Source organism: Populus alba, chromosome 19, assembly GCF_005239225.2.
Source record: "Populus alba chromosome 19, ASM523922v2, whole genome shotgun sequence".
Lineage (NCBI taxonomy): Eukaryota > Viridiplantae > Streptophyta > Magnoliopsida > Malpighiales > Salicaceae > Populus > Populus alba.
The window spans coordinates 15759102-15778401 of NC_133302.1; the positions used below are offsets into that span (position 1 = coordinate 15759102).

At 32.8% G+C, this 19300-nt stretch overlaps 2 protein-coding genes across 4 annotated transcripts; both read right to left on the reverse strand.

Moving 5' to 3' along the window:
- Positions 1-551: 551 nt before the first annotated feature.
- LOC118036198 (uncharacterized) lies at positions 552-3930 on the reverse strand. Of its 2 annotated transcripts, XM_035041887.2 has the most exons (7): positions 3453-3930; positions 2929-3040; positions 2736-2829; positions 2430-2607; positions 2278-2347; positions 2028-2193; positions 552-961 (listed from the first exon to the last, which is right to left on the reverse strand). In XM_035041887.2, the coding sequence occupies exons 1-7, from the start codon at positions 3839-3841 to the stop codon at positions 933-935; spliced, it is 1038 nt and encodes a 345-aa protein (XP_034897778.1). In that variant the 5' UTR covers positions 3842-3930; the 3' UTR covers positions 552-932. The 2 variants fall into 2 exon arrangements, with proteins under 2 accessions (XP_034897778.1, XP_034897777.1); XM_035041886.2 differs by lacking the exon at positions 552-961 and having other exon boundaries at positions 1699-2193; positions 3453-3927.
- Positions 3931-10172: 6242 nt separating this feature from the next.
- LOC118036199 (uncharacterized) lies at positions 10173-17799 on the reverse strand. 2 transcript variants are annotated; one of them, XM_035041888.2, is made up of 11 exons: positions 17559-17799; positions 16210-16289; positions 15078-15263; positions 14867-14978; positions 14757-14790; positions 14073-14110; positions 13928-13962; positions 13691-13843; positions 11016-13528; positions 10776-10862; positions 10173-10618 (listed from the first exon to the last, which is right to left on the reverse strand). In XM_035041888.2, exons 2-11 carry the CDS (start codon positions 16281-16283, stop codon positions 10551-10553), a joined length of 3300 nt encoding a protein of 1099 aa, XP_034897779.1. In that variant the 5' UTR covers positions 16284-16289; positions 17559-17799; the 3' UTR covers positions 10173-10550. The 2 variants fall into 2 exon arrangements, with proteins under 2 accessions (XP_034897779.1, XP_034897780.1); XM_035041889.2 differs by lacking the exon at positions 17559-17799 and adding an exon at positions 17333-17520.
- Positions 17800-19300: the final 1501 nt, after the last annotated feature.

Below are 19300 nucleotides of genomic sequence, written 5' to 3' on the forward strand. Positions count from 1 at the left end.
TTCCATAAATGTTTTTAATTTTTATTATAATATATTTATATTTTCTTTTAATGTATAAACATTAGCTTCTTTCTATAAATTCACGTAATTGTATGTGGCATCATATAAATTATGTGTCTAAGTCTAGAATAAAGTTGTAGTTTTCCAAAACAGAAATCTCATCCACGATTTAGGAACCTGTGCTGATGAATTAAATTAATGCTTCTTCTGATGAATAATTGTCATCCACAAACACATTCTTTGATCATTGCATGAAAACTAGTTAAAGGCATTGTACTGCTCTCTTTAAATTCCCAATCAGTCTCTAAATTTTCCATACTAACCAATAGTTTATATATGATCAAAAGGATAATTAAAAGGTAAAACATGCTTAAAAAAAAAAAACAACAACTTCAATCATCTTACAATAAAATACATATCCCTAAGAAATCGATATACAAGTTCAATAACCCTATTTTTACTTGGCAAAACATCCTAAACAAGTTGGAAAGATAACAAAAGAGTTCTAAATAAAATAGAAAAAAAAATATCCTAAATTAACTAGAAAAATATTGTAAATCTTAAATAATAACTTCTATGCCTATTCAAAAGATCTTTACAATATCATAACACTACAAAATTTGAGCCCTGTAGAAAAAAAAGCCTTTAAAATATTTTTACAAACTTTCCTCTCGGTCCAACAGTCGAGTCAAAAGTTATGACTCTTAATATAAAAATATACATTAGAAAAATAAGTTCATTCTAAATGCCTCAAGGTTGAGAACCAACTCCTTCCTTTGCATAAATTACATTAATGAAAGCCCGATCATAACTTGTTGGAATCTTAATGCTTGTCTTATCCCAAATATCTTGAATTATTTCATTGACCTTGTAATTGGCACCTTTAGTTAATCCTTTGGAGATGCTTATTGATTCTCATCATTCCTCCTCTCTTAAAAAAGATTTGACCTTAAATTATCACCTATATTAAATAGAGAATGATATAAACATTAAAAGTAACATTGGCGTTGCTATACTCACCAAAAATATATGCTTTGTACTCTTGAATTATCTTTTATGGGCTATAATGCAAAGATAACATAATTATGATCTTTGTTAGTTTTAGATGCATATCACTACTAAAAGTTTTAGATTGATTAATGGAATTTTCCGTCGATATTTATACTTGCAGTCCGTCAACACGAACTTACCGATGTGATTATGGACAAAAATAATTCATTAGAAAGACTCTTGTCAGTGATTTGTGGTATGTTGGTGAGTCCATTGGTAATAATTTTATAGATGGATTTATATTGATGAACAAAGCTCGCAAAAAATAATTTGCACGTTTCATTTTGTCGATACTTCAACCAGGTAAATATTATTTGCTTGAATAATAAATATTATTGGTGAGTCTATTATTATTTGCTTGAATACAAATATTATTTGAATTTTATAGATGGATTTATCATGTTGGCAAGTCTATTATTATTTGCTTGAATACAAATATTATTTTAATAAATAAATTTAGCAAACATAACCGGGTAAATATCTCTTTTTGTGAGATTAAATATCTTGATTTACATTTGTCTCTCACTTTTTTCATTTTTTTTTTTAGTTATCATTTATATTTTACACATATAGTTCTTGATTTATCTAATTACACATATACATAAGCTTTTTTATTTTCATTAAAGAAATTTCAATTACAAAAACATGTTGAAAAAGCTTGTGTATATAATTTTTTTTATTTAAAAAAAAATATTTGACTCGCAACAAATCACGGGTCAGTATCCAGTGTATCATAATTTTCTATACAAATTAGGCAGGGATGATAAGTTTCTTAAATCCCAATATATAAGGAATGGCTTGAACTAAATTCATTATAGGAAGCAGAAAGTGTCATGAAGCAGCAAGATGAGCCAACCAAGGAAGCAAATTGTCATGGACCAAGTCAGGTTTGTCATCATGAGGACAGTGTCCAACGCCTTCAAGCATGCAAAGTCTCACATTTGAAAGCTGCGAAGGCAAGGAAGAGAAATACTTACCAACAGGTCCATCAATGGGCGTGAACGGATCTTGATCGCCCCAAAGAACCAGAATAGGTATGGAAATTCCTGGCATCAGTGTCACTGGGTTAGGGCCTGGTGGCCCTGTCACAATTGAAACAAAAGCATCGAGTGCCCCTTCATCACATGCTGGTCCTCTGATAATCTGAAAGTTTCCATGAGAAAACGAAAGTTCTGAGTGGATGTTCTGTTAAATCTGCAAGTAATCTATATCAAGAATCCATGTTACCTCTACAAGGTCTTCATCCACGGATTCCTTGTTTCCATAAACAGACAGTAAAATGTTCCTCAGAGTATCTCTGCATCCATCACACGACATGTTTTAGATTGTCGCCGGAATGTTGTATTTCTGTTTATAATTGGTGAAAGTGCATAGCATACCTCTGTTTGACACGCTCAAAGATCGACGATGCAATTGCCCTTTGCTTCAGAAGAAAATCAATTAACCAAAGCAGAGGCAGCAACAGCTTGATCCTCCAATCATCAACAATCGCCTTGTTGTTCATACCACCAGAGCAATTCAGCAGCACAAGCCCTCGAACCAGAGTTTGACTAGAATCTATAATCGCAAAAAGCATAGTAGGCATGAGGAAAACCATAGATTTGAGTGCATGGATAAGTTTGTGCAAGGGAATGTTTCGTAGAAAGTATCTTCTCTCTGGAAACAAAATGTACAGCTTCATCTACCTGAGGCTGCAATTACGCAAGCTAAACTCCCAACAGAGTTCCCTATCAACACAGTTGGCTTCTGAATAACTTCATCCAAGAAATCTAAAATTAACTGCACAGTGAGTCCAGAATTAGCAGGGCAACAGTTTCCCAAGGTTAAGAAATGCTCGCTGTAAAATACAAGACAGCTCAACTTCTGATAATGGAGTACCTGAGCCCATGCTTCCATGGTATATGAAAAGCCTTCTGGCTTATCCGAAGCACCAAATCCCAGAAGGTCGATGGCATAGACTGTATAATTTTTTGCCAATGTATCGATATTCCTGATAAAAACCTCAATGGTGTGAACAGAAAACACAGTAATTACTCAGAAGGTGTTCGAAAATGTAAAAGCTACTTTGGGAAATGCCCTAACATACTAATTCTTGCTAAACCAATGAAACATGGCTCTATCATTACGAACTGGATATGGCAATTATGGCAACGTTTTTCTTCGGTCTCCATGTGAAGTGTGAAAATAGCTTCATCTTATCTTATATACAGCAAAAAGGTTAATAGAAGAAGAGCTCTAAGAGCGAATGGATTTTCTTGAATTTGACAAAATGTAACCTAAGACAGACCAGACCCTCCATCATATCACCACCAATAGTTAGTGGCTATTGGCTAAGAAGGCAGATTATCAAGATAAGGGTATGAAGTTAATATGTGGCTAAATTATTTCAAAAATCAACTAACCTGCGCCAGTGAGGAATGGAGGCACCGAAGCCATGAACAAGAAGAAGAGGAGGTCCAGGGTTTGACTGTGAATCAGAATTACAAGAAACAAAGTAATTGATGGAGAACTGCCCCTTCCACAACCACTTCTTGCACCTTTCCCTTATCTCTTTAATCTCCAAGACTTTTCCACCACAAGAAGAGGATGAGGTTGAACCAGTAGTAGCAGTATTATCACTGCTGGTGGCAGCAGCAGTGATGTTAGACTTGATGTTGCAAGAGACGGGCTTCTTGCAATAACGAATGTGGCCATGTCTCCTTTGCTGACACAGAAAACGTTCCCCATTTTTATTTACCGATGAATAATGAAGGGGAAGCTCAGCAGCTACTGCTAGTGCCGAGAAGCCCATGTCTCCCTTGGTCCCTTCTTTTCTGATTTCTCTGCAGAATGAGAATAATCAATTTTAAAGGGTAATAAAGTCAAATGGAAAACTAATGTAGTGAGGGCGAGTATAGCCAGTGAGCAATTTAACCAAAATAAAAATAAATAATGAATTTTCATTTCACTTGCCTATCCAAAATTCTTGCAGGTTGCTTTTCTTTAATATCTGCCCTTCATAAAGTTGAGTTACAGTTCCTTTTTCTTTTTCTTTGTATTTTTCTTCTCCGAGTCAAACAATTTGTGCTTCTTGTTTTTTGCTTCTTTGTTTCCATTCCAATTCGTATGTTTTGTATGACTTGTAGCAAATTGCATTTGGATTATGTATTCATCTACCCTTGTATTGTATAAAATTCATATGTTTGATTAATCATATGTGAAGAAAAAAATGGATTTGAGTTATGCATGATAAGTCAACTTAATTTATATTGATATTATTTATATTAGTACATAATAATATAAGGGGAAAGGATGAAGAGTTATATCCTGACGATAATTGTTAAGAATTGCAACTCTTCACCCTTATAAATATATTTATTAACGGTAATAAATAATTACAGGAAAATAAAAAAACTAATTCTTTGTAAAAAAAAAGAAAAAAAAAAGAGAGAGGAAAGACTCTCAGATCAAACTTGCTGTGAATTCACTGAAGAATTGTTTCTGCAAACAAGGTACACTTAGACAATGAATAACAAGCATTATTCATTATTATTTAATATGATTGCACTTAGATTAGTGATACAAATTTCTTGAAACATGTTTATGTTTTTTCTCTGTTTTTTTTTTTTTAATATTGGTATCAGAGCATGTTGTTACGTCTTTCCTAGTCTAAATAACATGTTTGATCCAATTATTTTTAACATAGTTGATACATTTAAAAAGAAGGTATAGTTTTGGACAAAAAAATTAACTATTGAAAGTTGTTTGCTTTTAATTATGTGCATAAGTTATAACTTAATAATATTAAGTTGTGGATATAATGTATGTTCATGAAATCCCAAGTTTGCTTTGTGTGTTGAATTTATGTGCAAAATGAAATTCTTCAAAAACTACAAATTCCAAGTGATTTGTTTGCTTTTATCTTTTGCAATTTCAAAGTTTTCTTTTAGAAAGAATTGTGGAGTGGATATTTGATTTCTCTTAAATTCTACATAAATTAAGAGGGAAAAAGAAAAAGAAAAAAGAGAAGTACCCTATGCATAATAGAAATTATTTACATTAAATGGTATGTTTATCAAGAAAATATTTATTATAAATTTTAGTTGATAATAAACAAAAATTACAACTAGAATTCGAATCTAAAATGATGCAAATATATGGCAATCACAACTAGGCTACCTAATTTTTTTTTTCCAATTATACAACATATAAGAATGTAAACAGAGTTTAGTGACAATAGATAATTATAAAAATTATCCAAGTTGTCATGCATTTTTTACCTCGTAACTTGAAGCAAATGAAGATACATTTGACCTCCAATAGAAATATTAAGATTATAAAGGATGCAATACACCACCTTGACATGGAAAAGGATCACCTTGAAGCCAGCAAACCTAGAACTCATATATACATGGTTAGTTCTAATTCACAAGGTGCAAGATAAAAGAAGTGTAGACACTAAAATAGATCTCAGTATAAGAAAGGTAAAGAGAAAGCTACCAAGAAGCAAAAGTTTAACCAACTAGGAAAATAAAAACATCCTTTTAAAAAGAAAATGAACAATATAACAAAAGTCAAGTGCTTTAATCGTGATAATAAAAGAATATTTTTCTCGTGATTGTAGCAAGCCCAAAAATTTAAAAGACTTTTATGTACTTATGAGTAAAATAAATGTTTCTAGTTTTGTTTTTCTAATTGAATCCAATTATTTGTTCTATAGACTTAGAAGCCACTGACCATGTAGTGAAGGATAGGGATGCCTTCATGGAATTTCAGTGAGTCCCACTTGGAACACGATGGATACATGTTGGAAACAACTCTAGAGTAGATGTGAGAGGGATTGGAACATGTATGTCAGTCATGCATGGAGGACAAACCTTAATTCTACATGATATGTTATATGTTTTAGATATTCGTTAAAATTTAGTTTTGTGTTGGTTCTACTAAAACTAGGTTTTGATTTGTATTTTCATGAAAATAGTGTTAACTTGTCATTAGAAATAAGTTTTTATGGTAATGGATATTTCTTGGATGGTTTTATTGTATTAGATGTTAATTATAATACAAGTAATGTTTTTTTTTTTGGTTATTTATATCTTCTATTAACTGTGAGAATGGTGTGACTTTATAGCATATAAGGCTAGGCCATTTAGGCCAACAATTAATGAATAGTTTGGCCAAAAAAAGTTTATTGGGAAATGTTGGAAAAATAGATTTATCTATTTGTGAATATTGCGTAGCTGGAAAAACAACAAGAAAACCATTTGAAAAAGATACTAGAGGTGAATTTTCATTGCAATTAAATAATTATGATATTTATTGTTCGATGAATATGAGAGCAAGACTCTATTTCATCACCTTTATATATGATATTTTAGTTTTTCTTTTAATTTGTTATAAATCATAAGCTTTAAGTTGTTTCATTAAGTTCATGAACCTAGTGAAGAATCAATTAGACATGAAAATAAAAAATTTGAGAACCAATCGAGATCGTGAGTATTTATCTAGTCATTTTAGAAAATTATATAATGAAAGAGGAATAGAACGATATTTAACTATTCTTGGAATACTATAAACAAAATGGTGTTGCATATCAACAAAATATAATCCTATTTAAAATGGTTAGGTCAATAATGAAACAAGTAAATTTACATATCATTTATTAGAGTGATGCACCATTAACGGCCATATATGTAATTAATTATATAATATTTTTAAGTCAGTTACAACTACACTATATGAATTATAGACAAAACAAAAACTTGATTTTAGTTTTTTGAAACCTTTGGGGGTTGTGGTGTTTATGCTCACTATTCTTCTTCTAAATATGAAAAACTAGGTCCAAGAGGGAAGAAATATATCTTTATAAGATATTTTGAACACTCAAAAGGACAAATGTTCATAAATGAGCAAGAAAGTAGAAATATAGTTGAATTTGAAACATGAGATGTTACATTCTTAAAGAATCATTTTCCTAAACAAAGAGAAGTAGGTCAAGATCCATCTCTTTATGAAACTCAAGACTAGAATGCTTTAACTATACAAATTCAAATAGGCTCACTTTCAAGTGGAAGCAATTTATAGAAAGATGAATTAGTTTCAACTAAACCTTAATTGCTACCTATAGTGAATCCATCTATAATTGTTGGCCTGAGTGAGAGTAATATTTCCATTGATTCATTAATGAATAAATCACAGCTATGATGAACTGGTCATCATATTCATTCTTCGTCATCATTTTGAGATTGGAGGGGAATCACTTTTTGTTACTACACAAGATGAAGAGAAGCTAAGAAATATAATTGAAGCTCTTACATGCCCTACTAAGGAAAAATAGATTAAGTTATAAAAAAAAAAAGTTGAAATCTATGAAATCGAACCAAGTTTGAAAATTGATTGATTTACTGAAAGGATATAAGCTTATTGGGAACAAGTGGGTTCTTACAATAAAACGAAAGGTTGATGGTAGTGTCGAGAAATACAAGGCTCGATTAGTGGCTAAAAGATATACATAATAGGAAGGAATTGACTATTATAAGACATTTTCACTTGTTTTACCTCAATAATATTAATTTTAGCTATAATAGCTTACTTAGATCTTAAATTACATCAAATGGATGTAAAGATAACTTTTTTTAATGAAGAATTAGAAGAAGAAATATATATAAATAGGTTTTGTCAAGGAAAGCTAAAAACACAATGTGTGTAGACTTTTAAAGTCAATTTATGGTCTAAAGTAAGAAGAATTTTGTGATTTTATCATTGTACGTAGATAACATATTGATAGTTGAAAATAATAAAAAGTATATTAATGAAACTAAAGGATGGTTATCATCTAATTTTAAGATGAAAAACATGAGTGAAGCTCTATAAATTCTTGAAGTTCCATTCAAGAAAGTTATTATCTCTTTCACAAAAGTTATATATTAACAAAATCCTTATGCAATTTAATATGTAAGATTGCAAACTCATATATAGTTTAATTTTGAAAGTTGAAGCCTTAAGCCATGAATTATATCCTAAGACTTCATTAAAAAAAAAAAAGGAACAAATGAGCAAAGTTCCTTATTCCAATATAGTTGTTACTTTAATGTATGCAATCATGTATACAACACCTAATATTTGTTATGTTGTTGGTCTAGTAAGTATATATCAATTCAACCAAGGTCAAGCATATTGGAAAGCAATAAGAAGGATACTAAGATATCTAAAAGGCATAACCGATTATTCATTGTGTTATCAAGGGAAATGATCTTTGATTAAGAGGGTATATTCATGCTAATTAGGGAGTCGATTATGATGAAAGAAAATCTACCTATGGTTTTGTTTTCTTATTGAATAATAGTGTTATAACATGGAGTAGTGAGAAACATTCTTGAATAGCCTTATCCATGATGGAAACTGAATTTGTGGCATTTTTTATTGCAGTATAATAAGTTATTTGGTTGAAATGTTTTTTGGTTAATTTGGGAGTGTCTGATATTGTTATTAACCTAGTAAGAGTGAACTATGATAGTCAAACTGCAATAACATATACAAAAAACCTTTAGTACCATGAAAAAACAAAACACGTAGATATCATGCATAATTTTGTTAAGGACATGATTGCATGTAAGGAATTGAACATGAAGCATATTTTTACACAAGAAATGGTTGCATATCCATTTACAAAGCTTATTTCAAGAGATGTTTTCAATAGGCATGTTCAGTCACTTGGATTATGTAGATATTGATGTATTAATGTATAATATTTTTCCCAAAATGTTCATGTCTATTTATATTATTAATAATGATGGTATTGATGCCTAATTACGTAAGTTGTAGGACATACATACATGTTTGTATTTAATACATACATTAAAAATAAACTGTGAGAAATATGTCAGACAAATAAAAAATTAACCTTTTTAAACAGGTAATCGCCTCCTTTATATTGCAATGAATAAGGGTGATATAATTTTAAACTTATTATATAAGTAATAAGAGAGCACTTAAGTTTAATTTATGAAGTTTCTCCTTAATTGGAAAAAAGGTCATTCAAATATATGTCATAACTTTGACCCTAAATGATTATTTAAAATATCACTATATTTGTCTTATCTCTATATGTGAGTTTTGATTAATCAAAAGCAAATAAATAGATAAGTGAACTCAAAATTAGACATTGAATGAGTATGAACTATTATATATACAATATTATTAATGAAGACATACACTCCAGAGATGATATCATAGCATGTGTTTAATACAATAAATATATAATATGACCAAATAAAGGTAATGCAAAACAAGATCTCAATTTGATAGTGTGACCCTAAAACTTATTAGTAATCTTTACTCGTGCTCTTATGACTCTCGTCTGTTTCTCAAGACTTAAATTATATTTTGTAATCTTAGCATGTTTCCATAGGATTAAGAATGATTTAATATACAGGGACATTTGCAAGAAAAGCGAGTCAAGTAGAAGTTAAAAGAATCAAGAAAAGAGAGGAGAAAAATCATTTTGGAATTATCACATCGACTTATATTCATTGGTCGATCAATTATATTTGTTTATGTGATAAGACATAATTATGAATATATGAAATATAATAAATGAGATCATAAGAGATAAAAGATGTGATGAATGATTTAAAGTAGTACATATTGCATCTACTTTATCTCATGATTAAAAAACTATATACTGTTAACAAATATGTATAGCAATTAAGCTCTTGAAGCATGCCTGGTCACACGATCTATTTGTTAGTATGAATTTTACAAAAATAATAAGAGAGTTCTTCTCATTATGTGTTAATAGGAGATGAATGAAAAAATGGATTTGGGTCACCTATGATGTGTCAACCCAATCCATATAAATATCATTTATATTATTAAGATAATATAAGGAAAAAAGATGAATTATTATATCCCAACAATAAGTGACAAAAGTTGTAACTCTTCACCCTTACAAATATATATTTGTTAATCGTAACAAACAATAACAAGTAAAAATTATCAAAGAACCATTTCAATCCAATAGTTTATATTGTTAGGTGAGGTTGTAAAAAATAATTTTAGATGAGGTCCCAAGAATAGTTTTATATTATTCTCTAACACGTTTCCTTTGGCTGCAAAGCATCCATGTAATAACACAAACAAGCTGCAAACATGATGTAAACATAAGTTGAACCTCGAACATCTCAACTTAAAAATCATACAATGAAGTGAATTAACACAGACAAACAAATGGGTCAGATGTTAATGGATTCATTAGCATTTAACATTCTCAACTGAGTTTCTAAAATGCAAGAATCCGTATAGTCTGCATAATACATAAACTGATACTAGACATGTGCTCTATGTGCAATACCCTTGGTCAGTATGAAACACATGGATGGTCCAGCCCTCTGAAATTCATGCAGAACTAGACAGGAACTGTGAGTGAAGATGAAGGAATATTTTTCCTCAAGCCCAAGTCTAACCTTGTACGTGGCTCCTAGGAGGAAACATGTGACCGGTATTTTACATTCATTCCAACATCAATGGAACTTGGTCTCATTTGGTTTGCTGCCCCTAAATGCTGAAAGAGAGAAGAATGACCTTGTTGCTGAGACAAAAATATTAGAGGATGTCAAAGTCTACTTAAATTCACCACTAAAGGAGGAAAAAAAAAAAAAAAAGAACTACAAATTACTCAGAGTACATGAAAGGAGAAGGAAAAACCAATAAAGAACACAGTATAGCGAAAAAGAATCACAACTGACCCTTAGTTGTAGAGGTTGCAGTTGACACATTGCCCTTGTGCAACTGATGCGAACTCTGGGCATTGAATTTGCTTATGTTTGATTGAGCTGCATCCAGAATATCAAATACATGTTATACATGACAAATTGAAAAGTTAGCATGTGGAAGAAAGAAAAACAGATCACCTATAATCATCCAATTTTTTATTGTAAAAAGACAAACAAAAAATAAAAATTGCCAAAGCCAGGAAGAAAAAGTACCCAGCAGAAGTTCTTGGGCATTCACATTTCTGTCATATCCTTCAAAGAAAGAAGTCTGTTGCTGCCCGCTGTCCTTTGAATGATGGGCTGCCTTTCTCAGAAGATTGTCAGTGTTTCTCTTATTGATAGCTTTAGATTCCTCGCCATCATCCTCTCCTTCAGAATAAACAGATGGGCTAGACCAACCTGTCATATTTGCATCTCCTTTACTCTTCCTAGCAAACTTCAAAAGCCTTTTCAACCCCTTTGGTGCATCTTTTTGGTAGACCACTGAAGGAGGATTTTCAGCATTTCCCCACTCGACAATATCAGGCTCACTGTTGTTGTCTTCTTGCAGCATCTGAGAAAGAGAATGACGAACACCTTGACTAGGAAACCCCACTGGTGCAACACGGACTGGAGGGCTATGTTGAGTAGTGGCATCTCCATGCATGCTAGGCAGGTCCTTTTGCTCTTCTATTTCCACCCACGCACTGGGAGAGATAACCGAGTCTTCTTGGGACTCAAAGTTTGCCAAAGATTGAACCGTATCTTTGAAGCCATCATCAACATCAGTGGCAAGCTCTTCGAAGTTCTCCACCTCACCTGAATTCTGATGGCTATTTCCCCCTGTTTCTGAATCCATAGCAGCACCAAAATGACTCGCTGCCACACTATCCTGATCTTTATGCTCACTAACCTGGACAGAAGCGTTAACAACCACCTCATTCTCTTGACTTTCTGACATACTCCCACAGTTTACAGAAGACTCCCCCGTCTGGGAAGAATCTTTTGTCTTGTTCACAATGGGAGGGCCACTTCTAGATCCCTTGCGGAGGAAGGGTTTTGATTCCACTGGAACAACAGTACTTTTTTTGGTAACCTTATTATAGAAACTAGGCTTTGATGGAACCATGGCAGAACTATCTTCAGCAACTGCTGCAGCTTTTGTTTTTGTTGTTTTTCCACTTTTTGTTACAGTTTGCTGCATCCTCTCTTTTACCCCCTTTAAGCTCTTGTTAGCATCAGCTCGTGTTTCCTTTACAATTCTATGCTGTGGCTGGGATCTTTCAACTTTAGCATTTGATCGAGGAAGCAATGCTGTTGACTGGGATTTTCGACTCTTTGGTGTGGTACCAGCAGATGAGATTCCTGAAGGAGTTTTAGATGGAGATGATACTGGCCCTCTGGTTGGTGGTGTTGATGGCCATGATTTACGAGTGGCAGGCAAGGTCGTTGTTTTAGATGAAACCTTTTTTGTGACAGAAGATTTTAGGCTGTCTTTTCGGAGATCGGCAGATTGAGATGGATTCTTGAGAGATTTTTGGGGTTTGCTTGGTAGATGCTTCTTACCAACATCCTTCACATTTTTGGTAGCTATTTCAGCTTTTCTCGCATCAAGAATTTGCTGCATTGCTCTAAATTGCGCTTCTTTTTCTGCTCTCTTTTCAGCATTCTCTCCTCTAAGTTTCCTATCCCTCTTCTCTTTGTAGTGATCATAAAATCCACCCCTCTGCTCAGAAAGGATATTTTGGTTTTTGACAGTTTTAGGCTTTTGGGTTTTCACAGGCCTGCTTTCCATCATTTTCATCAACATCTCGTTCAACTCCGCTTCCTTTTGTCGACTCCATTCCACTGAGTCTGCTGTTCTTCCATTTCCTTCCTTTCCTTGGGCTGCATTAGCATCTGTTTCAACATCTACTGCATGCTGTTCCTTTTCTTCCCATCTCTCCAACTCTCCATCAACTTCAGCAGTCTCAGAAAGATTTTGACCTCCTGGTGTAAAATCAGACTCTAATTTTTCCTCAACCAAATTATTTGAGATTTCTTTATCTGCAATATCATTACAAGGAAGAGGAACAGAGTCTTCTGAACTAAGCTCTTGTTGACAGAGACTGGAACTTTCTGCAACACCAGAACTCCATCTTCTTAAAACAGATTTATTTGTACAGAGAGAAATGTTTGATGACAAGCTCTTTTTTAGGGCATCTACGCTTTGATCCTTTTGCTTTCTTTCAAAAAGATTGATCGCATCTTGAACACTCATCCTTCGGATATTAGTTTCAGGTTTCTTACCGGATTGTTCAGATCCTTCCTCCTCACTACTAATTTCAGCTACATCTCTATGAGATGATGTCCTTTCTCTGGTAGGATAAAAGTTCAGGCTTTTAATTGTTAGTGCAGCTGCCCTGTGTGAGCCAGCTCTCCCAATTTGAACCCTCCGCATTGGAGAAGCTGACCTTCTAGGTGCTGCGGATCTTGAAAGAGCTCGACTTCTTTCCACAGATTGTTTATTTTCATCACTCGAATCTGAAGACTCCTCACTGTCAGTTGAGCCCTGTCGCTCAACCTGGGCAGCCTTTGCTGGTGAAACACCATATTTTACTGGTGGTAATGAATATACAGGTCTTGAAATTGGAGCATCTTCATCCATCTTGCTTGCATTGTCAATTGTTGAAGAATGCTTGTCGTCATTTAGGAGTACATCTGCCTCACCCTTTTGGCTCAATTCTAAGATTTTGCACAAAGAATTCCTATACATACCAGATGAAATCTAGAGTCAGAAATATAATCTTCTTTACATTGAAAGACTAAAATGAACATTTTAAGTAATGTGAGGCTGCATCTACAATTTTTTTTGTAGCAACTAGGAATTTAGATCACCTATGCACAATTTGTTCTTGTGGGTGACTTACTTTAGATCTGTTGCGCCAAAATAATCACAAAATTCTACCAAATAAGTGATTTCTTTACAGGAGCAGGCAGCACCAAAAGCATGGTTTAGAGCTGTAGCCAATTCTGTTTTTAATGCAGTAAGCCTCAGGTCCATAGCTCGCAGCAGTTCATTTCTGGCAATACAATCATCTATAGCTTAGAGGATATGCAGCCCTTATAGAAGCTCATTGGAAATACTAGCAATCAGAAGAACTTACCTTGAAGTATCTGATAATGCAATTTTCGCTTCAGCCTAAACAGGTCCAGACAACTTATTTTAGTTGTTATAATATTCACAATAATAACCTAATCCAATGTACAAATAAGAGAGAACTCATAAAACAAGGAGGTAAAAGCAATTACTTTGACTGTTGATTCTGTCTCAATTGAGTCATAGCCACCTGTCAAATAAGGAAAGATATACAATCAAATATCAGATAAAAACTGAAACTCAGATCTCAGCAGATTCGGTACAAATATCACATTGTTTTAAGCCAATATGTCCACTGAGCACAGTAGCTAACTACTATTAATATGACAATGAAGTTGACTTATATGCTTGGACATCCATGATGCTAACATTATGAATTGATGTCAAGAATAAATGTGGCATGAGCTGGATAATCACCTGCAAAAACAAGTTTAGTTCATCGAGACACATTGTTTACAAATTGAGATGATAAACAGCATCACTTGTCTTTGATGGAGATGGTGTGGCCAGCCAGTGACAACGAGTACTTTAAAACTACCAAGTTGATGACTGACAATGAGTACTTTAAAACTACCAAAGTTGATGACTATCTGGCACATTCTATATTTCCATATATCTCTCTGCTTATAAAACAACTTTATTGCCATGATTTTGTTACAGATGAAGTGATAAAAACCAAATTGGATCTTCAACTGATTTGTTTCAGAAATTCCTTTGTTGGCAATGGAAAATTACCAATAAGAAGAATATTTGATTATATATTTGATGTAACTATACTTTCCAGAATCCAGAATAACAAACAAGTGTAAACTTCCATGTTTCTTTAAGCAAGTCACCTGTTTCTCCACTTTTAGAATGATCCTGATGCCCCTGACAAAAGAAATTTTTTGTTAACAAGACACTCTAGGCAATATAATATATTATATGAAAGGAAACTGGAGCTGACCTGAGCAGATAAGGAAAGATGAAATTTTCTGGCCTCCTCTAATTGGGAGATCTCACCCTCAATAGTCTTGCTGGTATTCACTAAATCAAGTGAACCAGCAATTTTCAGGAATCTGAGAAGAATTATAATTATTTTAATAACAGAACAAACAAGCACCCACAATTAATTCAAACATAAACAGAAAGACAAATGCAAACTATGTTACAAAAACCTGTTCAAAGTTGATTTTGTGAACCATGGTACATTGCTGAGTTCTCCTGTTACTTGGAGTTTGAAGATAGCATTAGTTCCTTTAGCGTACAATTTACGTACTTCTGGCAAATGTGGCAAGAGTTGCTCCAGCAGGCCAACAGCTAATTTCTCAACCTCGTCATCACCACAAACAAATATCTCGTACCTAAAATAGCAGTGGATACATTAGAGGGGTTCACCAAAAAAAAAAAAAACTGAAAAGGAATGCCTGTATATGCTTAGAGATGAGATTAAATATCTATCAAACTTGAAGGAGGAATGCCATCAATGGCGCCAAGCTTTAGATGCAGGACAAAGCTAACTAATAAATGAAAGTAGAGCCACGAAACTAGAAAAAAAATTTACTTCAACACCCCAACCCCCACCCAAAAGAAAAAAAAAAATCCTGAAACCTGGTTGGCACAGTAATAGATTTACTTAATTAGTAACCATATTTGTTTCATGGAAAGAAGTGCTAGGCAAAGCATTGTATACCTCTTGAATATTGACAGGACATTACTCAATCTTTGAACTACTTATATAGGGCTCTTCAAATGATGTTCTAGATATAAAGTGGGTTCCATTTCTCAATGAACAAACATCATTGCTTGGTACTTCGACTTCTTTTAATATGAAATGGTGGTTCTTGAAGCAAAGACATGCACTTGGACTGGAAAATTATTTTTTTCCTTTGAGCTGAAGAAAAATTGGATTACATAATGGGTCCTATAAAATCCTGCGGTCTCTTACATAGATGAAAATATGCTTTCACACACATGTCTAGATGAATGAAATGAAGGAAATACACAGCTCACTGTATATTTTCTTTGGTTTAAATGCAATATTTTCGGTCTCTTTGACTAGCAATGCTGACCAATTATGCATGAAAGGCTATTAAAATGTCCATATGACTCAAATAACAGGTTATTCTGACAATGTTTCACAACTTCATTAACTCCTAGCTATTTCTAGCAACAGTCAGCACAGAACCATCAAGGTTGCAAGGCAACAAGGCAGAGTGACAACAAGTCAGCTTAAAATATCCTACTGTTCAATGATATAAAGCATCTTGGTTGAAATGCTTAAACAATGTTTATGCAAAAACAACTAACTTGTTTTTAGTTGGAAAGATCTGAATCGTAGCATAATCCAGAGATGCATCAGGATCTATTCCGCTGTCCATCATAAGCACCTGAAAGGAAAGAAAACTTCATCTTTGCAGAAACAGAAGACCAATCTCACATCGTGCCATGCTTCAACTTATTTTTTCAAGTATATGCATTACTTTAACAAGTATTATAAAAAATAAGTGCTTGCTATGGATCTAAAAAATACACATCAATAAAACTAGAACTCTCGATCTTCTGTTATATATACTGCCAGTTATATTTATTGAGAAATACCAAAACTCAAGACTGACAAAACAACAAGCTCAAAGAAAAAGGATAAGGAGGTGCAAGAACAGGAAAGATAAATAAATAGTTAAATCCCAGGAAATTTGTGCACGGATGGAGAGATTAAAATGAGACATCCATTAAAAATCTTAATTGCATTAAACATGAAAGCTACGAAGTATAAATCAGATTGTTATAACATTCAACCCAACAACAATAACAAATAGAGACAATAAAGCGAGTGATAGACAGACACAAAGATGCAGACACCCAATTTAAATTGATACAGTGAAAGTGATTCGCTGCCGGTCAAACATAAACGAAAACGAATGATGCTACATTTAAGAAGAAAAAAATAAATAGCAAGCTAAAATGTTTAGTACTAGCGTAGAGGAGTATGTCAAGAAATAAAAGCGGATTGCTTATTAACAGTGGCATGGGATCCAATCTGTTCGTCAGAAAAAAATTATTCCAAAAACAACTTCATCATCTACTTACTTGCAAAATGCTCTCAACCCCAGTGACAAAATTCAAAATTCAGCACTCATTGATACACAGACTTGAGACTGAACAAGAAATAACCAAAAACATAAAAAGCATATAAATGTTCATCCGACCAAAACAATTGAAAGAGCAGCCTTCTGTTAGGTGCAACTAAGAAGGGAGATTTATTTATTATTTTAGCTGATCTGTGCCAGCATAATTAAGAGCAAACTAACTACCTTTTACTAGAAAATTAAGCATCGAATCAGATCTAGGCGATGAAATGTTCTATCCTACACTAAACAACAGGACAAAAGAAAGAAAAGAACAAAAATTTAATAAAGAAAAGAAGAGGCACCACTCCACCATTCAGCACCGACAGCGAATTTTACAGTCAAGGCAAAAGGCATTTAGAATCTAAAGAGAAGTTCACTGGTACAACAAAGCATAGAGATAGAGCTTGTGCTGCGTTACAGAAAATGGGAGTAGTAGGTAAAGAAACAGAGAAGAGAAGGAACTAACAACCAAAAAGAAAAGGGCCCATTTGAGTTAAAAAGAAAAAGGAAAGCACGAAGTTAGCTCACCTTGGGTGAAGAAGAGAGGAGGGAAGGTAATGGAGGCTGATGAGCTCAAATTCTCAGGGGGTTGGATAGAACGAGATCTTGATGAATGAGGGGGAGGAGCTTCGTCAAGAATCATGCCATGTGTGGATGTGTGGCTTTTATTTCTTTAATCTTTATTCCACCGTAAAAAAGAGACACTGCTACTGTGCTCCAGAAGAGAGAGGATAGAGAAATGGCAGTAACTCCAGATATTACGACACCCAACTAACTACTCCTGTTACGGTAAGAACTAAGAAGTTCTTTAAACATAAAGCATAGCTTAGCTCAGTAAAGCGTGGAGATTGCCTTTTTTTTAATTTTTAAAATTTATTTTTGAAATAGTAGATTAAAATATTTTAAAAAATAATTAAACTATAACGGGATTCGTACACGCGGCTGAGAGAGTACTCATGCATTTGCCAATTGTTTTCTCTGGAATTGGAATCAATATAAATATAATATATGGCACTCTTTTAAAATACAATAAAATATTAGCTTGATTTTGGATGGATATTTATATTAAATCACGTTATACTTTTATTAAAAATAACATAACATGGCATTTAGTATCATTAAACCATTTAAATAATATATATTTTAAAAGTTGAGAATCACATTATATTTGGTGGGGTCATTTTAAGGGGTGAAACGATAACAACAAAGTAATTTATCGTGTTTCATAAAAATTTAATTTATTTTACTAAAAATTAATTATTTTTTATGTTTTGTATGTTGATTTTAAAAATAATTTTTTAAAAATAAAAAAAATATTATTTTAATATATTTCAGCACAAAAATCATTTTAAAAAGTAACAATAATTATATTCCCAAACAGACACTAAATCTTCAATTAATTTTTTTTAAAAATATGATATTAGTAGATATTTTTTATAGTTGATTATTGTTAAAAAAAAAAGTTGTTTATTTTTATTTACTATTAATGTTATTTTTTATCGTATTGAACTTATTAAATCCATGCTTGAATCTTAATTTTTATTTTTATTCATTAAAAACATTACGTAGCTGAACATTTTCATTTCATTAGAAAAAATTTAATCAAGGCCGCGTGAGTCTCACCTATCCAGCAATAACTATTATCCTTCCCGAGTGAGAGTGGTTGTGGTGCGCGTTGATTGCGCAGAAATCTAAACCCAACTATAAATAATACTTGCAGGATACCAACGCGTATTGGCGATGCGTGAATGACACTCTCTGTAGCCTTGTCCACCCCCCTCCTCTCTCTCTCTCTCTCTCTCTCTCTCTCTCTCTCTCTCTCTCTCTCTCTCTCTCTCTCTATTATTAATCAATGATGATGAGATTTGAGGTTGTTTAAAGTTGTGTATTTTTTATTTAATTAAAGTTTTCACATCGATGCTTTCCTTTTCTTTGAGTTTATAAATCAGCAACCATTGCTGCCTCCAAATTTGCTATCACCCTTTTAAGATTTCAAACTCATAAGCATTCAACTAGTATGGAGTCTACCTTTTGTTTTATAATTTTTTTAATTTTATTTAAAAAATTATTTTTAACATTATATCAAAATATCTGAAAACACTATAAAAATATTAATTAAAAAAATAATTAATTTTTTTTTGAAACCACCTTTAAAAATACAAAAACAAAAGGCAAATTAGCACTCTTTTGTGAATTAACAATTTTTTTCAAGTTTCATACCATATTTGGTATTGTATTAACAATTATTTTTTAAAATATATCGAAAAAAT

Coding starts and splice junctions, on each gene's coding strand:
- LOC118036198 (XM_035041886.2), bottom strand. CDS start 3,841: ATGGGCTTCTCGGCACTAGCAGTAGCTGCTGAGCTTCCCCTTCATTAT. Junction 2,830..2,928: donor CCATGGAAGCATGGGCTCAG/GTACTCCATTAT, acceptor CTCACTGTGCAG/TTAATTTTAGATTTCTTGGA. Junction 2,348..2,429: donor TTTGAGCGTGTCAAACAGAG/GTATGCTATGCA, acceptor TGATGGATGCAG/AGATACTCTGAGGAACATTT.
- LOC118036199 (XM_035041888.2), bottom strand. CDS start 16,283: ATGATGGACAGCGGAATAGATCCTGATGCATCTCTGGATTATGCTACG. Junction 13,529..13,690: donor TTTGGCGCAACAGATCTAAA/GTAAGTCACCCA, acceptor TGGTATGTATAG/GAATTCTTTGTGCAAAATCT. Junction 10,863..11,015: donor TGCCCAAGAACTTCTGCTGG/GTACTTTTTCTT, acceptor TTCTGGATGCAG/CTCAATCAAACATAAGCAAA.